This window comes from Taudactylus pleione, unplaced genomic scaffold (genome assembly GCF_031769625.1).
Source record: "Taudactylus pleione unplaced genomic scaffold, aTauple2 ptg000055l, whole genome shotgun sequence".
NCBI lineage: Eukaryota > Metazoa > Chordata > Amphibia > Anura > Myobatrachidae > Taudactylus > Taudactylus pleione.
Genome location: NW_028284457.1, coordinates 6,661,956 through 6,683,565, shown reverse-complemented (window position 1 = coordinate 6,683,565; position 21,610 = coordinate 6,661,956). Strand labels below are relative to the sequence as shown.

General features: G+C 43.5%; 1 protein-coding gene across 1 annotated transcript in view; it reads left to right on the top strand.

Moving 5' to 3' along the window:
* The window catches only part of SMARCAD1 (SNF2 related chromatin remodeling ATPase with DExD box 1), a 136,312-nt gene that overhangs the window by 92,556 nt on the left and 22,146 nt on the right, over positions 1–21,610 (top strand). Inside the window, exons 16-19 of the mRNA XM_088464429.1 lie at positions 1,322–1,459; positions 7,619–7,714; positions 7,958–8,075; positions 8,485–8,606. Of these exons, the coding sequence (XP_088320555.1) occupies positions 1,322–1,459; positions 7,619–7,714; positions 7,958–8,075; positions 8,485–8,606 (474 nt within the window). The remainder of the gene's footprint in view (positions 1–1,321; positions 1,460–7,618; positions 7,715–7,957; positions 8,076–8,484; positions 8,607–21,610) is intronic.

Here is a 21,610-nt window from a genome sequence, read left to right as displayed (position 1 = left end):
TTTTGATGGTTCAATGTACAAAAACTTTGTCTAAGGCACAAATTATTAAAAATATTGTATAAAATTGCCTGCAGGCTGTGTGTATAAGGTGTATATGAAACATAAATGAATTTCATTTCTGTACACAAACTTTGCTTGAGCCACAAAATTATTGAAAATATTGTATAAAATTGCCTGCAGGCTGTGTATATAACATAAATGCATTCTGTGTGCATATTGCTATTCCCAAGATATTTCATTATGACATGCAATTATTCCAAAATACGGAATACTCAGTTATCCAAAACACCCCTGGTCCCAAGCATTTTGGATATGGGAGACTCAACCTGTACTAAAAGTCTCAGCATGGTAGCACTTCTTATGTTTAAAATTACTGTGTGCAGTCTAAACCCCCCTGCCCCACTTTGTTCTAGAAAAATGACAAAAGCGGATTGGTTGGTACTTTGTCTCCAATATTTAATATGAAAAAATCTCCCCCTTTGTACAATGATGCTTGCTACTTTGGATTGTTTACCAACCAACTGTAAGTTCACTGGCCGTAAAAGAAACGTTTACATTTTATTAATCAAACTAGTCATTTTAGGTCTTATACATCTTAAAAATATGTATTTCATCAGTAAAATAAGTTGTAAAATATTAACTGATAGCTAATTATAAGATTTTATAAATATTTTCAAGTTTGGCAATTTGCCCTGATGATTACAACTGTTAAATTAAACTGTGAATGGTATAGCCTTGCAGCCCACAAAGCACAGTTATTCACTTTGTCCATTCATTATAAATAGTTTTTTTGTTTCTTCATTTTATTTTTATTATTTCTTCTGTAGTTGTCAAACAATTAAAGATACAATCAAGTTGCTATGAAAACACTTTGGGATTCTTGCCTCTAGTACCTCTTCTCCACCCAGGATTATGTTTATGCGCTCATTCGGGTGCGATCCGGCTAAGACCCCTTTATAGGCAGACGCCCCGACCCGGCATCTATGATGTCATCGGAATCACGTGGTGAGCCGGCGCTTGGAGATCTCATCTCCTAGTGCTGGCTCTTCCTATACAGAGAATGGGACCTGGGTCGCATTGTCGGGTTACCCGCTCACACTGCATCATGAGCAGGGTTAAACACGCGTTCAACTCTTCTCGGGACCAGGCTTGAAATGCAAGGTCACTCGACCCGGCTTATTTCAACTCTGCCCTTTCACACTGCACAGTACCCTGGACTTTTGCATGCAATACCAAAGTTATTGCTGCTAGTATAAAAGGGGTGTAACAGTTATCAGCATGGGTCATTTATTACCAGTGTTGTTTCATTTTGTGCATATAGGCCAAGAACCGCCTGCTACTGACTGGAACACCAGTCCAGAATAACCTGCTGGAACTGATGTCTCTGTTGAACTTTGTAATGCCGCACATGTTCAGCAGCAGCACCAGCGAGATCAAGAGAATGTTCTCTTCCAAATCGGTAATGTCAAAGTCATTCTTTTTCTAGATAAAAAAAAATGTAATTAGTAGTCCTATTTAAAGACGTTGTTGTTATTGTTTATTTATATGGCGCCACAAGTGTTCCGCAGCGCCTTACAAGGTACATAACCAAAATAGTGACTTACAGTAAAATACAATACAATGAAGGACAAGATCATGGATAATATACATTGATACATTGGTGGCCATAACACCCAATTAAGCAACAGAGCATAAGCACCAAGTGTTAGGTGTCCTAGTGGTGAGTAAGAAGTAGATGAAAATAAAGTAAGGAGAAGCACATTGTAGAGGATTGTAGAGAGGTGGAGAGTCTGATAGGGAGAGGGAGAGAGTTCCAAAGGTGGGGAGCAGCACGGGGTAAAGTCTTGGAGGCGGGAGTGGGAGGAAGTAATCAGTTAGCATGAGAGGCGGCGTGTATTTGTTGAACAAAGAGGGCAGACAGGAGAGTGAAGGGAGATGAGGTCAGAGATGTAAATGGGAGAGGAGTGTGTGAGGGCTTTGTAAGCAAGTGTGAGAACCTTGAATTGGGTTCTAAGAGGAAGCGGAGCCAGTGGAGGGCTTGTAAGAGAGGGGAGGCAGATGTAGAGCGTTTGGAGAGAAAGATTAGTCGAGCGGCAGCATTGAGGACCGACTGGAGTGGAGAGAGATGGGAGTTGGGGAGGCCAGATAGGAGAAGGTTACAGTAATCCAATCTGGAGATGACCAGTTTGTGTATTAGGGTCTTAGTAGCATCCTGGGTGAGAGAGGGTCTGATCCTGGAAATATTTTTAAGATGGAAACGACAGGACTGTGAGAGATTCTGGATATGTGGTTTGAAGGAGAGGGAGGAGTCCAGGATAACTCCAAGGCAGCGCACTTTGGGGCTAGATGAGATAGTTTTGCCATCAACTGATAAAGAAATAGTGGGAGGTGAGGTTATGTGGGAGGGTGGGAAGATGATCATCTCAGTCTTAGACATATTAAGTTCAAGAAGTCGCTGGGACATCCAGGAAGATATAGCAGAAAGACAGTTGGAGATACGAGTGAGGAGAGAGGGAGAGATGTCAGGGGAGGAAAGGTAGATCTGAGTGTCGTCAGCATAGAGATGATAATGGAGGTCAAAAGAGCTGATGAGTTCACCTAGAGACTAGATAACTTACTTTGAATCTGCCTTTAACCACTTGGATGATACAACCGTAATCCACTTTATATAGCTGTAAATGCATGATTACTATCAATTTAAAGTTGTTAAATCACCTGGAAATTTTGCATCGCTCAACAGAATAATTTTGCATTGCAAAAGTTGCGCCCACTGCAAATATACTCTTTAAAACATGACAGCACAGTACCAGAATGACCTGATAAACATCAGCACAATCTAATGGAGTAACCTGCTCTTTAGATATTAGGCAGTCGCTGTGGTAACACTTTGTTGGTAAGGTTATGATGAAGAGGCCCAGAAATATTTGATGATCTAGCATATTTATATAGTCTTTAGTTTTAGCTTCAAATAAGCAAAGGGTAAAAATAGGTAAAGTTTTTGATTTTGAGTGATAGTGATGTGAGATTTCCACACAGAACTGTAGTGCTAGGTCTTTAAAGTGTAAATTCATGCAATTATATTAGTACAGTATGTCCTACAATTAGTGTGTGTAGAGTATCACTGTTAGTGGTGCTCCGTAGAGTTAGTACGATTAAGTATATCACAAAAGAGGGAAATGAAAACTTTTTGGGGCACACTTTAAAAAAAATGTAAATTTATAAAATATAACTTTTATTAACCATTTTAACTGACTAATATTTAAAAAGAAAAAATGCTCAGATATTGTCGTGTTTTTTATGATTGAATTGGATCAAGAACATCTATTTAAAACTTATCCAATGTAATGATGTGTTTTTTTTTAAACACTGTATACCAAAAAAAGCAATGTTTACAGCTAGTGATGGCCATCTTTGGACGATGGTTTTGGACCATCATTAAAAAACCATTGATGGTTGGGTTTTGCGCATGTGCAGAGTGAGACCATCGTGCCTGCATCACCAATGTTTTGTTAATATTGTGTACTGTCATTGATGGGGCATCATCAGTGCTTGCCATCGGTCAAAGGCCATCGATGGTTGGCCATCACTAGTATACTGTGCATGAACTTGAATTCCTAAAAAAATAAAAATACATTTTGAGCGGTAAAATTCAATTTATCGGCACTATCGTGGTAGCTCGGACTCTGCTACATATGTACCGGCAGCCACCGGGTATGCAGAGAGGGACGGAGCACTGACTGGCACCATTCTGTTATATATATCTAGTACGCTTCTGACCTAATGTGGTACATTAACCAGTAACAAATTATCAGAATCATATGCATACTTCTGCACTGATGATGATCCCTTATATCTGAGAGTTAATATTCATTTTAGTACACATTTTACTATATTTGTGTATTTCCATAGTTTTCCTTTTAAAGAAATTAACCACTTGCCTGGAGTGGTCACATCATATACCCAGTAGGCGGCTGGCTGATAATACTCTTCTGACAGCCACTCAGCCGCTCTGCACTCTTGGATATTCCCCCAGGATTTGCTGATCAGGTGGCACCCCCCTACCCGGTGGCTGCAGAAAGGAGATGACCAGTCACTGTTATCAGCAGATCAGATTATCTTCAGGCAGTCTCCCACTGGGCGTTTCTGACTGGTCACATCAGATGCAACCATGTCAGGGAAAACCCAGTCTGGCCTGGTCGTGTCTGATGCAACCATGCCAGTCAAGTGGCTGATTTCTTTAAAAGAGAACTATGGAAATAAACAAATATAGTAAAAAAAATTTCTGAAGGGAGTATTAACCCTAATGGTTGGGTTTAGGGGTAGAGTTAGGATACTTCCTGCAGGTGTCGGTATCCTAACCCTGTCTGAATGCTGGTGTCCGGATACTGACCGTCGGGATCCTAAGCGCCGGCATCCTAGATGTAAGAGTGCTATATTACAATCTAATGCAAATCATATGTACACAATTAAGGAAATCTTATCATTTTATATGCTGTCTTGGATTATGAGGATATTGCGTGCTGATACAGTACTTTTGTACGCTGATGCAGAATAATAACTAATAATACTAAGGGGCCTATTTATCAATATTATTTTTAATTTTCTTTTTAAAAAAGGGTCTTCACAAGCGTTTCACATTATTTTAGTGTCACATCAATTTATTAAAGGGTAATTAGAGTAGTTTTCATGAAAAACTACTCTCTGTCCTTTAGTTTTCATATTTCTAGTAAGCAGATTGCATTTCCCATACTTGTAATGGGAAATGTGATCTGCCTGAGATTTAATAAAAATAAATTTTAAAAAAATAAGTGGAAAAGCCCTGTTATTATAACGCCATCTTCAGATGGCGTTATTAGGGCTGTCACCCGACTCCTGCTCTGCAGTATCAGGAAGAGCCTGGAGTTTGCCCCTGTCATCAGCTGTGTGGTCTAAATAGACCATAAGCTGATTACTGTAAAAAAAAAAAAAATTAAAAAAATTGTTGAAAAAAACCTTACCTGATTCCAGGGACCAGAGATTGGTGCCTTGATGAAGTCCTCTGGAGCTCCGGTTAGCTGGTCTCCGGGCTCCTGTACTGTGACCCTGGTCAGCTGCTGCATAGAGTCGGTGGCGCATGCGCGGACACCTTCTCACTGTATTTTTTTTTTTTTTAAATTTACAGGGACAGAGCTTTATTGCAAGCTCTGTCCCTGCAAGGGATTTTTGATAAATTCCTGTGATATTTCCTAAATTCGCAATGCAAATTTAGGCGAAAATATCACACTACAACCACATTTGAAATGCAGATCGTAGTAAAGAGGGCTCGAAGTATCAGCGGCATACACCAGGTCTATGAATAAGTGTTTCATTCTCTGCATAGTACCATCTTGTTTCTAACCTGTGGTCTCTCTATAACACACTTTGATATTTTTTTTTTTATATTTTTTTAAGATTTTCGATTGTTTACAAAACTGAGATTGTGGTATTTATGATTTGGAAACTTCTCTCATTTTTGATACTTTACCTTACTGGTTATGATTTGTCAATGCAGTTCTGTAAAGAGTTTGCCTCATCTACAATATCACTTACTGTGATTTGCTAATACACAGGTTGTGATTTCCTATATGTTTGCACTGTGAGACAGTTGCGGTTTTAATACCTGGCACATACAGCAATTTATAACTGTATGTGCAAAAAGCACACACCGATCCAGACCTAAACAGGCCCAGCAATCCTTCAATATATAATCATGTTCATTGAATAGGGTGCAGCTATACTATTACAGGAATGGGATTGAAATACCGGTGGCTGTTTAATCCCGACAGCGGATGCCCGACAGGATGAAGATCCGACTGGGACAGGTAAGTACCCTAACCCTCCCCTGCTCCCCCCTAACTCTAACTCTCCCTTAGTGATGTCTAACCCTAACCTCCCCTGGGGTGCCTAACCCCCTCTTACCGCTCTCTAATCTCTCCATGGGGGTGCCTAACCCTAATCCCCCCCAAACTGGTCTCATAACTACATCCCCTATTACAAACACACTTCCTTGACGCACACCACTTTTGAAAACAATCTAGCTAGCTATTATCCCAAAACATCCTGCATTCACCACTTCAACATAGTTGCCAACATTGGGGTACTCCCCATGTTCCCAATACAGGATCAAATCTAAATCCACCTTCTTCCAGGAACCTGGACGGGGGCATTCCGCACTTCATACAACTGTTTACTGACGAAAGTTCATCCATTTATAGTTCACAAAGAATACAGTTCAGTCAGACTAGATGTCGACGTTTCGATTCACATTGAACCTTTTTCAAGTCAGGCTTTGATTAAGTAACATTTTCAACTATATATAAGTATAATATAGCATCTAGTTCAGGTCTCCTTTAAACAGGCTCCTCACTATGTTGCATGCGCCCAACGGCGATCAGCATCAGTTCCTCGATGCAAGCCATGAACCACCATCCGCTGGAAAAATAATCAAATGTCCTGATTGACTCAACGCCCCAGCCCAAACCCCTGGACCTAGAAACATGAAATGAGGTGATCCTAGCACCTGAGGAGAGAACCACCAATGTGGTTTACAATGAAATTCTTAAGTAGAGAAAAAAAAAGGTTTACCTTCAAATCATTCATATTATTTTTGTATGTTTATATACTCTTATGGAGTATTTTCACCACTGTATTTGTATTGTGTGTTTTACGTTAATGTAATGTTTACTTATCTGTATTGAACTTGATAACACACCTTTGTACAAAGGTGTTTTTTTGCTCTTAGTGCGAAAAAAAAATTTGTTTTAATCTTGATACTAGCACGCTCCTTTACACTAGAGGCATAATATAAACTAAGCATATAAGTTAAGATGGTATGAAGGGTATATCAGCAAGCATTCTATACGTATATACATAGTTGATCAAGGTTTGCGTGGATAGCCCTGTTTAATCTAGTACAATCCTGACCAAATATGGTGCATTAATCGACAACAAATTATTACCGATAAATTATCAGAATCGTATGCATATGATGATCCTGGATATCTGAGGGTTAATACTCCCTTACAAGCGCATCAGGGCTCATTTCAGTAAACTTAGAACATTTTTGCTATTTTTGTGTCTGTCTATAGTTATCTGTTTAAAGACATTAATAAAAGTTCTATCTTAATAGACTAATTTTTCAAAGAGTGCCCCCCCCCCCCCCCCCCCAAATAAAAAAAGATTTTCCTACTCTCTTTTTATACCACCTAGCATTACTGAATATTCCCCTCTGTTTTGTAAAGCTACTTAGGCTAAATATGCTGATTGCTTGGTTTCTCACTGATTTAAATAGAACTGCAAGTGCCTTTTTTATTTTGTTTTATTTTTTTACTGCATTTGTGATGGTAGACTTGCATTTTGTCCTAAAACACTCAACATCTCAATGCTTTATGGTGTAAATAAGACTTATGTACTGCAAAACATAAGAAAAGCATCATTCATATAGAGCAACAGCAGACCTTTGTTGCAAGGCCCCCATTAGTATCTTACATAAACTCTGCATCTAGAGATTAAACCTTGTAAATTGTTCTATAAACCTGAAGGTGGCAGTATAGGTATAAAACAGGATCACCTGATAATCTGTTATCATCCATTCTTTCAGAAATCTACTGATGAGCAAAGTACTTTTGAAAAGGAAAGAATCGCTCATGCCAAACTAATCATGAAACCTTTCATTCTCAGAAGAGTAAAAAGTGAGGTAATACATTATTGCTATATAATATTAATAAATAAATAACATGCTATAGCATAATATCGGGTATAATATATTACTTTGTGAGAACGGTAATTCATAAATTTTTCTATGGAGTTGGAATTGTTTTTTGTTTCATCTTGTAGTAGCCTAGATCATTCTAGTAACAACTGTAGTAAGAATAATTATATGTTTTGTTCAGGTCCTACAGTAGGTGAAAAAAAATCCTCTTGTTTTATTTTGTCTCAGGTTTTAAAGCAGCTGCCGTCTAAAAAAGATCACATTAAGTTTTGCCCAATGTCTACGCATCAGCAACAGCTGTATGATACTCTAATGATTAAGCTGAAGAGATCAGTTGAGGGAACAGGTAAAAAAAAAAATAATATATTCACTGACGGGGGAATTCAATTAGACCAGATAACTTTGCATAGGTGAAAAAGGAAGGTAGCCTCGGGCTTTATCACCTGAGGCTATTCATTTAGACTCCATTTTTCACCCGATCCCCTTTTTAACAAGTGTTAAAAAGGGGCATTAAGTGCAGTTACTTACCGGCATACTTATCGGGGATTTCTGTTTGGGTCTCATGAAACCCGAAAAGAAATTTAAGTCAGGCTAATCGAATAGTCCCCGGTGATCAATTAGCACCCGTTAATTTAACAGGGCTATTTGAATTCCACCCTTAGAGGCTTTGACAAATGTGTGTTTTTTTTTTTTTTTTATTATTTTTGTGTACTGTTAACATGTAGTGGAATTAGTGTAATTCTGCTTTATTGTAGAGAAAAGTTCCGAACTATGCAATGTAATGATGCACTTAAGAAAAATGGCCAATCACCCTTTATTACACAGGCAGTACTATACTGCAGATAAACTGAGGAGCATGTCCAAGCTGATGCTCAAGGTAATCAACTTTTCCTGTATTTTTTTAAATTATTATTATTATTATTTAACTGTTTGGCTGCAATAATTCAACCAAGACATAAGATCTGCAGATGAGGACATTGGGCCTGATTCAGAGCCGCTCGTAAGCGGCTGCTCGTTCGCTCCGAGCGATGTTCGCACAACTGTGCATGCGTATGGGTTGTAATGCGCATGCGCCAACCAGTCATTGCTATCGGAAATTGGGCGCTCGCAAAATAGCGAGTGTCTGCTAATTTGAGTGACATGATGAGGCGTTTGTGGCTGGTAACAGGGGAAGGTGCTTGAAAACGGGGAGTGGGGTGTATAATTAGCAAAGCAGCGTCATCAACCACGTCACTTGGTTGTTTCTTAGCCTGAACTGTTCGCATGATTGCGGTAGGAAAATCCAACCACAAGCACTGCAAGCAGTACAGTCGCCTTTCGATGTACTTGATTAATCAAATAGCGGAGATGACGTAGGATGCGAGCGGCCAGGGGGGCGTCTTTACAAAATAGCGAGCGCATGTTTCGTTCGCTCGCTCAGACATAGAGGCGTCAACAGACCGCAAAGAGCGAGTGCTCAATTTAAATAGCCGGCCCCTTTTTCTGAACGAGCGAGCGCAAATAGCGTCCGGCTCTGAATCAGGCCCATTGTTCTTGGATGAAACTGCTTAATATCAGGAGGAGCATAATATTTCAGCAGAATACCTTATGAAAAGATGTTATTGTCTACATGCAAAAGGGGTTTTCCCTCTTTTTATGTTAGGTACTTTTATCTGAAAGCCTTTATAGTTACCTATTTGTACCTTTTTGTTAACCAGATAATTTCTTGTTGATATAAATTTTTACTACACTGTACATAACTTTTGAAGTTGGGAAATTGGGACATCTTAACCATACCTATAAGGATGGGGAGTCTCCAACACTTCTGATCTCTTGGCTTCCACCTTCACAACACTCTTGATGTCAAGCACACCATTGGTAGATGCACGTGGCACCAGTTCATTGCTGCTTATCTATGCAGATCTACAGTGAATGGCACAAACAGTACCTCACAACCTGCCCACCGCAAGACAGAGCTTTGAAAGCTAGGATTTTCCCATCTAAATTAGGACAGTTTGGGGGGAGTATGTATACATCAATTTGTCTTTGGTTTTAAATACCTTTGATTTTAATGTTTGCTAATAAAATAAATGAAGGCTTAGCCAATAGTAAGCATGGCGCCAAAAATTATGTAGTTACTGGTGCTTGATTTTTTCTTCGCCAAACTGGTGATTAGAATGGAAGATAGTAAAAAAAAAAAAAAACTGTATACAAACACTATGCACTCCTTGCCCCATCTCCTGTTGAAATGTTGATTTAAAATATTTTGCACAGCTTATGTAAAACACAGGCAAGTGCTCACTTATGGAAGGGACTCTTGCTCACAACAGGAATACAGATGTGTCCTCATACATCTAGCCTCAATGCACCATGCGGTGTGAGTGAGCTGCGCCAAGCTGTGTAGCATATTTTTCGCTCAAATGTGCTTCTTAGTCTCAACGCAATGCGACAAAACCATTTCATGAGGTTGCACTGATTATTTTGATATGAGATATCTGTGTATACCGGAACATGACGTGAAAAAAAGCTGCGTGTACAGATTCAGGCTCAGTCGCACACAGATATACAAGTGATACATATCAAATCAGTGCAGTCTTATGCAGCAGTTTTGTCACGTCGCGACTAAGACGCACTTTCAAGCAAGAAAGACGTTGGGCACAAGCCGAGTCGCAGAGGAGCCGGCGCACCTAGAAGGGCTATTTGGCACAACTGCGGCAAAAGTGTATAAGGACATATATTTATTATAATTACTAGACTGTAGCATCTTTCCACTCCCTTGTTGACTGTCCTCTATAAACTGCTGACAGTTAAGGATCAATGGACAGTAGGACATCATAGAAATTTATAGATACTTGGGTTTGGGGGTTAGGGCACGTGTAACGGGACATTTACATAGAATTAGAGTGTCAGGTTTGTATATGCTGTATGTCCATATTAGGTGAATATTAGCAGAGATTGTTAGTGTTTCTGCAAGTGAAGTTTGGATTGACAATGTTAGCCATTACATTTTGTTTTAGAAAATATTATCCTCCACGCATGATTTAATCAGTTCTGTCCTAATTTAGCCTTTAGTGACAAGATTGCTCTTGCGTTCAAAAGCCTGTAGTATCCAATTTAAGGTCTTATTTGGCAATTCAAATTGAAATGCGTTCCAGTTGAATGTGCTAAACCTCCATGGAACTCTTCCTAGACGTGACTAGATGCAGGTCAGTGTATCAATGAAAGGCCTATAGATAAATGTAAATTTATTTCTTATCCCTGAGATGGGTGCATATACGGGGATGTAGTCCGCATCCTGGCGGTCGGGATGCTGGTGGGCAAAATTCTAGTCTGAATCCTGGCTCCAGAATCCCGACCGCTGACAGGGTTAGGCACTGGGGGGGAGGGTTAGGGTTTTAGGGTTAGGCTGTAGGGGAAAGGGGGGGGGGTTAGGGTTAGGCTGCGGGTGGGGGGGTGGTGGTTAGGATTAGGCTGTGGGAAAGGTGGACTAGGGGGAGGGTTAGGGTACTTGCCTGCATGCATCGGGTTTCTGACTATCAGGATGCCGCTGTCTGGATCCCCTCCCAACCCAATATACGTTTATATCTTCTTCGTGTGGAAATTATGTATCACTGTGTGCTGTAATGTTTATCTTGTGTGGGTGCACATCCCTTCCCCGCCAGTCCCCTACAAGATATTATTTGGTTTATTTTTCCTAAGTGACCTCAATTTGCACAGGCGCATTATTGTCACTTTGCTGCATCCTTTTCCCCTGCTGCCCACAACTCCCATCCGGGAACTTGTCATCTGCAGTTTTAGTGTATGTGCTGCAGTGAAGGAGTTAAAATCTAACCTATTGTATAGCTTCAATGAAGGCAAAACACAACTAGATATGGAATCCCATAATCCCTTTTATGTAGTGCAAATTAGTTTATAAATAGAATCCAGCTGCACCTCCATAGAGATCAGCAACAATCCCAGAACTGGACTGCAGCACAACGGAGAATGTTCAGTAGGTAAAACTGGAGTGTGTTTTATAGGAAAGATAGAAAGCTCCAAATAGAACACTATAATCATTTAATAATCAAGGAAAATACAAATTATACTTACATTTAGTGGCTTTTAAAGTAAGCTTTGGACATTTATATGGCTTTCTTGGTATTATACAAGTGGATCTGGGTGCTCAATCGCTGAATTGGTTTTCCCAAGGAATTAAGAAGTCTGTGTCCACTATAACAGGGTACATAACTTGGCTTTTTTGCAAATACCATATAGTGACTGGAAATCTGTCAGTATCACTTTGCTGAAGCATGCATTTCTTCTTCAGGGTCCACAGGATCTACCTAGGGGTATGTAGTGGAAACGATCCATTGCACCAAACAGCTTACAGCTTTGCACTGGTCCTCCTCCCTATATACCACGCCCCCAGCCACTCGCATTCAGTTTTTTAGTTTGGTGCGCAACCAGATGCACCTGTTATACAGCAGGACTACCTAGGCAGTCCCAGTCTTTTCTCTTTTATGATTTACCTTAGCTTTTGAACTACTGAGTTTAGCAGTACCAGGCGCCTTTAATGACACCAGTACCGCTATATGCCCTGAGGTTTTCAGCACTACAAGTCTCAGCAAGTAGCACTTCACATTGTGCTTAGGGTGTGCAATATAGGGCCCCTCCCCCTAGTTTTTCGTCAGGCCTCAGCTAGCGGCTGTTGCTGAGGTTCGGACTGCAGTCAGGCACGGAGATGACAGGTAAGCGATTCCTCACGGGGAAGCGTGCACAGCAGTCCTGGCATCCGGTGTAGGAGGCTCATCGGGTGCAGCTGTGGGTGAAGGCCTCGTGTGACGTGTCCTCACTAAGGCGGCCCGGTCCATATCGTCTGTCGCCGAGGACGAGTAGTAGACGCACTAGAGCGTGCTAGTAAGCGTCTACATACCCGTGCCGCCAAAATCGCAGGTTAGGGGAGATAGGTGCCCCCCCGGCCGCTCCTCCCCCAACCCAGATGCAACTTCCTGTACGGATTTCAGCGTCTGGTTTGCTATATTTGACCATCTCGTGGTGAGACGCTCGCAGATAGCGTTTGTGTGTGTACTGCTGTAGCTGTTGGTCTCAGAGGTTGGTCTGTCTCCCTGTATACCTCTCCTTTGGATCTGGTATATAGCACTCTATATCCTAACATTACCCCTCTGGGGTGGTTAGTTGATTCAGAGTCCATTTGCAATAGCAATTGTGCATGTTTATGCATTGTATGTGACTTTAATGCTAGCTACTGTATTTGTACTGCCTTTTTATTTCCAAACTGTCAGTTATATCTATCACTGTGTTTCTCCTCATCCCTCTGAATGGTGTGGGGGGTTTCATTGATAAAGGGTCACATTGCATTTATACTGTACACCTTATACCATTTATACATTTGTCCTGTCTAAAGGTGAAGGTGAGAAGGATGATATGCCAGTACTAAGATCATGTGTGTCTTGTTTGGCAGGCCTGTCCGAGCAGGATGTTAACCAGGATGGATTGTGTAGTTACTGTTGTAAACTGCTACCTGTTCGATCCGGTACATCTGCTCCAGCGCTAGAGCCACCCGGGTGGTATCAGGTTTTGTCGCACCTAGTGAGCAAAGTCGCAGAAGCGCAGGCTCCGGCTGCGGTATTTCCTCATGCTATGGGGTGTTCACAGCATTTGCATCCTTCTATATGTATGCCCCCATAAATTCCTGTTGGGTTAATTCTACTGTTCACTCTAGTCAGAGTATGCCGCCGTCTGTAGCTCCTCAGCAGCCAGATAGATAGGTGGCAGTAAAGCAGGGGCATAAGAAAGGTTCCCATCAGTTGTTGCCTCATGACGACCCAGACTCCTCTTCAGCCTCTGATAAACGGAGTTTCTGGGTCTTACTCGATAGAAGAAGACCATCAGTACCTTTTGGATGTCCCCTCTGTGGTGAGAGTGATTAGATCTGTCCTCAGTATAGAGGAAGAGGAGGATCCACTGACAGCCAAGGCTCCGGTCTTTAGGCGTCAGAAGGTGGCTAAGGATTATTTTCCTCAGTTCGAGCAACTGACGAATCTTATGTCTGAGGCATGAAGTACTCCTGGTAAGCATTTCCATGCTGCAAGGAATATAACCTCTCGATACCCATTTGCACTTGGTGAGTGTAACAAATGGGAAGTTCCCCCAATGATAGATGCTCATGTCACAAGGTTGATTAGGAGCGCTACGTTACCCATTCCGGCAGCATCCTCTTTGAAAGAGGTTGCAGATAAAAAAAACTGTTTTCATTATCTGGAGCTATATTACCAGACCAGCTATGGCTGTAGCCTGGGTAGCGAAAGCTATGGAAGAATGGACAACATCTCTGGAAGGTACTATGCCTGATGCTACCAGAGAACAGCAGTCTTTTCTCTATCAGATGCGAGAAGCAGCTGTGTATATGGGGGAAGCGGTCATTGACGCAGGTAATTTGGCTTCTTGGGTCTTGGCAACTTCGGTTGGCTAAAAACTTGGAAGGCGAATGCAGGGTCCCAGAAGGCTCTTTAATTTGCCCTTTGCTGGATGGCATAATGACTTCTCTGGCAACACCGAAGTCGGCTGAATTGCCATCTACGACTACCCCTAAATTTAGGCAGTCGGCAGCTCGGTCCTTCCGCCTGCAGAGTAGGGCAAAAGTTCAGTCTTCCTCTAGACAGTCATACCCGCAAGACACGTCCTTCCACCAAGCCAGATAGTAAGTCTACTGTCTGATGTGGCGGGCCTCCCTGGGGGGTCTCAGGGTTGGAGGCCGACTTTTACAGTTCTCCCAGGCCTGGTATCTGACAACTACGGATGCCTGGGTTCAAGAGCAGGTCTCTCATGGTTATGCCATCACGTTCCTGAGGCATCCCCCTCCAGAGGTTTGCGAGTACAACCCTTCCTTCAGACCCGGTCAGGGCTTCGGCCTACTGGGAGTCTATTGGGGCCCTCCTGGAGTCAGCTGCGCCGGCTGCGGACAGAGAAGTAGCCGTCGCCTGCTTCTGACTGTGACGCAACAGGGAAGGGGTTATTATTCAAATTTTATTTTTGATTCAAAAACCAAATGGGTCGCATCGCCCTATCCTGAATCTGAATTCTCTCAACAGATTCATCCATGTGCCAAAATTCTGAATGGAAACCCTACAGTCAATTATGCTTGCGATGGAGCCTGGAGATTTCATGGTCTCCCTGGACATACAGGATGCATATCAGCATGTTCTGAGTGCACGATTCCACAAAAGATTTCTGAGATTAATAGTAGATAAGCAACATTACCAATTTCAGGCTCTACCCTTCGGTCTGGCCACAGCCCCTCGGGTATTTACCAAGATAATGCCAGTCATGATGGCTCATCTCAGACGACAAGGAGTCAGGATACTGCCATATTTGGATGACCTCCTGATATTAGTACAATCTCAGGAGATGTTGCAGGGTCATCTGCAGATGACCATTGTCTGTTAAAAAGAGCACAGCTGGATAATCAATTGGAAAAAGTCTTCTCTTTCTCCAACTCAGCAGATGGTGCACTGTCGGATTCTCTGTGACAGAGGATTCTTCTACCAGAGGACTAGATTGCGACACTACAATCTTGTGTGCGCACTCTTCTCTGCAAGTAGAGTGTGTCGGTACACTTGGCAATGCAGGTGCTGAGCTCCATGGTATCCACATTCAACATGGTGGCTTATGCCCAGTTCCACTCCAGGTCCCTGAAGAATTGGATTCAAGGCTAGTTGGGATGGTCAGTATAATTGGATAAAGTCTCAGATCCGCATCTCGCCAGAGGTTCGGCTCTCCCTCGCTTGGTGACTGTAGACGACTCATTTAAACAAGGGTCATCCGTTATGGGTCCCGGATTGGGTACTCCTCACCATGGATGCAAGCCTGCGAGGATGGGGAGCAGTGACTGGCCATATCACACCTTTCAGGGAAGTTGGACGGTTCAGGAAAGTCTCCTACCAATAAATATCTTGGAGCTTCGTGCAGTGCACAGAGCACTCATACTGGCGCAGGACCTCATACGAGGCAGGCCTGTCCAGGTACAGTCCAACAACGTGACCGCAGTGGCCTACATCAACCATCAGGGAGGCACACGAAGTCTGGCAGCCATGAAGGAAGTGGCGGAATTTCTGCTGTAGGCTGAATGCCATCTTCCGGCAATCTTTGCAATATTTATACCAGGTGTTCGCAACTGGGAAGCTTACTTCCTAAGTTGCCAGAACATACACACCGGAGAATGGGCTCTTCATCCGGATGTCTTCCAACTCCTGGTGGACAAGTGGGGAGTACCGGACGTAGACCTCATGGCATCATGTCACAATAACAAAGTCCCCAGGTACGGGTCCAGAACAAGGGACCTCAGCCGCCTTCGTGGACGCTCTGGCGGTGAGGTGGGACTTCAGGTTCGAGCCCTTCGTATTTACGCGGATCGTACCAGCTCCGTCAGGAAATCAGATTCGCGCTTTGTGTTTACATGGGTTTCACAAACGAGTCTGGCCAGCAAACAAGCAGACTTTGGCTTGCTGGCTGCGTACGACTATTTCTCAGGTCTATACACAGGCTGGTCTCCCTGTCCCAAACAAGGTGACAGCACATTCTACTTGGTCTGTGGGACCATCGTGGGCGCCTTGGCTGAACAGCTATGCAAGGCAGCCACTTGGTCTGCCGTCAATACTTTTATCAAATTCTATGCATTTCATACTTTTGCCTCCCCAGGATGTTTCCTTTGGGCAGTGGATTCTCCTCACAGGAGCGTCCCCACCCTTGAGGGAACTGCTTTAGGACGTCCCCAAGGTAGATCCTGTGGACCATATGGACCCTGAAGAAGAAAATTAGAGTTATGGTATAACATACCTCAGTTAACTCTTTCTTCGAGGTCCATAGGGTCCACATGGCACCCACCCTGACGCACCTGGCCTCAGTTGGGATCTGTTCTTTTGCTTTTTCGTATCTTGAGTGTATCTTGTGTTCGATGTACTTCCTTCTCCACTTTCCATCTCTTGCCGAAAAGCTTGTTTTCAAACTGAATGTCTGTGGCTGAGGGCAGGGTATATACGGAGGAGGATCTTTGCATGCTGGGAGCTTCAAAGTTGTAAGCTTATTGGTGCAATGGATCATTTCCACTACATACCCCAAGGTAGATCCCTTCTTTGGGGGTCCCCGACTCCCCCGAGATCACCGGCTTGCAGAAGAGCTAAATGCTCTTCTCCATCACTTCTTTTAAAGTCGGGAAAAAAAAACCTGCCGTGGCTATTTAAAAACCCGACTTTTTTTTGCAGCCAAAAACCAACAGTGATCCACCATGTCTGGACATTTTTAGGGGGGTCCTAGGATTATTTCCCGAAAATTCCCATTTTTTTAACGCCGATCCAAGTATCGCCGGGTCCCGTTTTCGCCTACTTTCAAATAGACTACGGGGATACGCGGGCACGCGCGTGATACTTTAACGCCTACAAAACAGGCGAAGGCAGCGTTAAGTCCGGGCCGCGTTAAATTATTGCTGCTCGTCTCAAATTGAATACGGGCCATAGATGGAATTAATGCCTGGACTTTGTCTAGGCTACTCCATGCCATTAATTTTAAATATTTTTATTTATTTTGTATGGTTTAAAGGGTACTCCAGTGTGGCTTTTACTCAATACTTTGTGTCCTGTAATTTAATTATCCTGCTGGAATGCAAATTTTCTCCAAACACCTAGGTCTTTTGAAAGGTATAGAAATGTTTCCTCTAAGATTTCTTCATTTCTTTGCTCATTATGGACTCTATTCTGATGGCGCAGAGGAGCATCCCCATAGAATTATGCTCTTGCGACCACGCAGTGGTCTTACACAGAGCTTTCCCCCACTTGGTATGTGGGTATCAAACATGCTTTCTGGCAGATATAAGCAACATTTGAGGTCAGTTGTCTTCAGCAATGGTTTCCCTAAGCCCTAACAGTGTGCCTCTACTCTTGCAGGCACTAAAAAAATTACTGAGAAGTAAGGGAAGGGGAGAGTATATAAGGGAGGCCTTTTAACTATTTTATTGCCAAACTCCTGAGCCTCACTAATATCCCATGGTCAAGCATTCTTAGATGGGCTCAGAGGAATTGATTATACGGTGAGTAACCAGAATGTTGTTTATTGCTTCCATCCCATAAGTGTACATTTTGGGCACGTCCAGCCTTTTTTTCTGACCTTAACAGTTTCATGGATGCTTTGTTTTGGAGGACAGCTGTGACGGACAAATTCCATTGTTTCATAGTCCCTACATTTCTTAATGACAGGTTAGAGAGTATCCAGGAATATACTGTAGGATCTAATTTAAGCTCTGCTATGAGACCTCTCACAGACAGTCAAAACACTCTATACTCTGTACTATTGTGGATTGAAATCATTTATGACCACTGGAGACATTTTATTGCATCAAGGTTTATTTAGGTGTATCATTGCCAAACAGGTTTTACTTAATGTAATTGTATATTTCTAATCCATTAAATATAAGATTAGAGTGTTTGTGTGTGTGTGTGTGTGTGTGTGTGTGTGTGTGTGTGTGTATATATTAGAGAAAAAAGAAACAAAAGGGCTTGCAGGATCCTGGAGTAGGCTAAAACAATTCAGCCTTTAATGATATTTAAAAACCTGTATATTCTAGCATAATTTAAGAAGCGTATCAAGCCTGTAGAGTTGTTTGAGAGCCACACCTAGCAGTATCGGCAGTTCCTAGGCACGCCACTTGACAGTCTGGCACTTTTAGGAATCCTATTCATAACCAATCCTCAGTTTCGCACTCATCTATATAAAGTAAAGTAGAATTGGCTTGATGTTAGTTGGTCATACTGCTGTCTACAGACTTCACTGCTCATCCTCCAGAGCCAGGCTTACACAAGTATGATGATGCAGAGACTTGAACATTTCGCTTAGATAGCTACTTGCGTCTGAATGTACGGAACTGGGCTATAATGGGGAGTTCTCAGTGAGTACTTGTCCGTGGAATTGCGGGCTGTGCAGAGCTGGACTGAAGTATAAACATTTTCTCCAAGTTCATGCTGGTGCAAGTGTGCTCTGATGAGGCACAGGAGTATCTAATGAAGCGTACGGCTAGGGGGCATTTGCACTATAAAGATGCATTCAATTCTGCATGCAGGCATATAAATGAATGTTTCTTCTTCAGGGTCCATAGGCTCCACAGGGAGACCTTGGGGTGTAGGTGATGGATCTGGAATCCCGGGCACCACAGTTAAAGCTTTTAGCTTCCCAGGATGCACTGGTCCATCCTCCCTCTACCCCACCCCCGATCCAGAGGCACTTCAGTTTTACTTGGTGCCCGGCCGGAGTCGGGTCACTGTTAATGCAGGGGGGCTGCTTAGCAGCCCCAAAGTTCGTTTTTTTTTTTCTTCTATCAAATCATAAAATAAAAATATCTTCAGAGCGCGCAGCAGCAGACTGTCCATAGGACGTCTGCGCTGCCACTCCGTCACACCGCCGCCGCGACGCCAGTACTGATCTGGGGATCTCGGCAGGACCCCCGGAGCCTGTGCTAGCCAGGCCCCGTGGGATAACCCAGACTGCGCCCGGACGAACGGGGACAGGTAAGGCGGGTCACCGCGTATTGGCAGTCATACCTCCGGTCTCGGGACAGACCGGAGGTGCTGAGATTGGATGCAGGCCTTCCATACCCTGCGCTCCACTAGACCACCAGGGACATTATTGGTGTGGGAAGTCATCGTTCCAGGGGTTAATAGTCAGCCAGGGGGGAGGATTTAACTCAGGATGGGTTATGGGTGAGGTGCTATCAGTTGCCCGGCCCCATCAAACCCCCCCAACATCGGGACAGTATCCCCCTTGGGCATTTTTGTCCCATATGGGGTTCCTTAACAAGCCAACCTTCCTTCTCAGGGTATCCCGCAATTTTTGCAATCTAGCCCTGTACCACAGACACTCCTCCCTACCAGAGTTTACTACAGTACTTGCAATCCCCTTCGGTGCCACAACAGTCTGTCATTTCCTTTCAGGGACTACCACAAGTTGTACAGCCACCCTGGGTGGATGTTTTTTCTAATTCGGTACAAAGTGTTGCAACTTCCTTTCAGACCATATTACGGAATGAAAGGCCTAAGAAGACATCTAAGCGCCCTGTGTTGTCGTCCCAGTCTACACAACTATCAGAGACAGATATGTTGTCAGACGATGGGGAGGTGGATGATGCGTCTGACTCAGAGTCTAAATCAAGTATTGATGTCCTTGCTTTGGTGTGGGCGGTCAGATCTGTATTAGTTATAGAAGATGACAAACCTGCACCTAAATCTAAACACCCTCAGTTCAAACAGGTAAAGGTGTTTTCCCCCACCCTCTGACCAGCTGGTAGATCACATGGCTGAGGCTTGGCAATCGCCTGGTAAGAGGTATCAGCCACAAAAGCGTTTGGCCTCATGTTATCCATTCTATGAGGTTAATTGCAAAAAATGGGAATCGCCTCCTGCAGTGGATTCTCATGTTACTCGCTTGATAAAAAATTACTACGCTAACTATACCTTCCATTTCTTCTTTAAGGGATTCTACAGATAGGAAGGTGGAGACGTGCCTGAAATCGATTTTCTCTCTCTCAGGAGTTGTGCCCGCCTGTCCATGGCTGTCTCATGGGTGGCCAAGACAATTGAGAGCTGGGACAATGTTCTGAAGGATTCCCTCACCGAGGAGGCTCCTGAGGCTCAGAGATCTCTGGTGGGCCACATTAGAGATGCATCTGCTTATATTGGTGAGGCTGCTTTGGATGCCAGTCTACTAACATCCAGAGCCGCTGCCGTATCTGCTCGCTCCGCTCCTGGAGGGCGGATGCTGATTCTAAGAAGGGCCTGGAGGCCTTGCCCTACAATGGGGAGATATTGTTTGTCCCGGAACTAGACAAGATTGTGGACACACTGGCGAAATCTAAGTCAGCATTTCTACCATCAGCATCTGCGCCTTCAAAATCTAGAACCTCTTCCTTTCGGTCCTTTCATTCTTTGAGAAAGCCCAAAGGACAATCAGCTGCCAAATCTGCCACCAAGCCTAAGAAACAGCCCTGGAGTGCCAGGTGCCCTACTTCCAAGCCAGATGATAAACCCTCAGCCTGATGGGACGGGCATGCCTCTGGGGGATCCCATTGTGGGAGGCCGACTTCTTTAGTTCGCCCAGTGCTGGTGTCACACCACCAAGGATGCTTGGTTAAAAGAAGTGGTCTCAGGGGTACGCCCTCTAATTCTGTCGAAGACCTCCCCAGTTTTTCTGCACGAGCCCTCCTTCCGACAAGAACAAGGCCTTGCAGCTCCAGGAAGCCATTGAGTCCTTGCTGAAAGCAGGGGTAATTGTACCAGTCCCACTATCTCAATGAGGGACTGGTTATTATTCTACTCTGTTTCTGGTTCAGAAACCGAATGGGTCTCACTGGCCTATCCTCAATCTCAAATCTCTGAACAAGTTTCTCAAGGTGGCCAAGTTCAGGATGGAAACTTTACGTTCCATCATATTGGCTATGGAACCTGGGGATTACATGGTATCCCTGGACATTCAGGATGCTTACTTGCATATCCCCATAACGCCTTCTCACCAGCACTATCTACGGTTTGATATTCAGCACCAACGCTTCCAGTTTCGGGCACTGCCATTTGGTCTATCCACGGCTCCAAGGGTCTTTTATCAAAGTTATGGCTGTCATGGCAGCCCATCTGCGGAGTCAGGGTATAAGATTCCTGCCATACTTGGATGACCACCTCTTGCTGGCAGGCTCTCCGGAGGTACCTCAACACCACCTACACCTGACAATCGCTTGTCTACAAGTGCATAGGTGGTTGATCAATTGGGTAAAGTCCTCCCTAATTCCCTCACAGAGGATGGTTCATTTGGGAGCCCTTCTGGATTCTTACAAGCAGAGAATCTTTCTAGCTCAGGAAAAGATCTCCA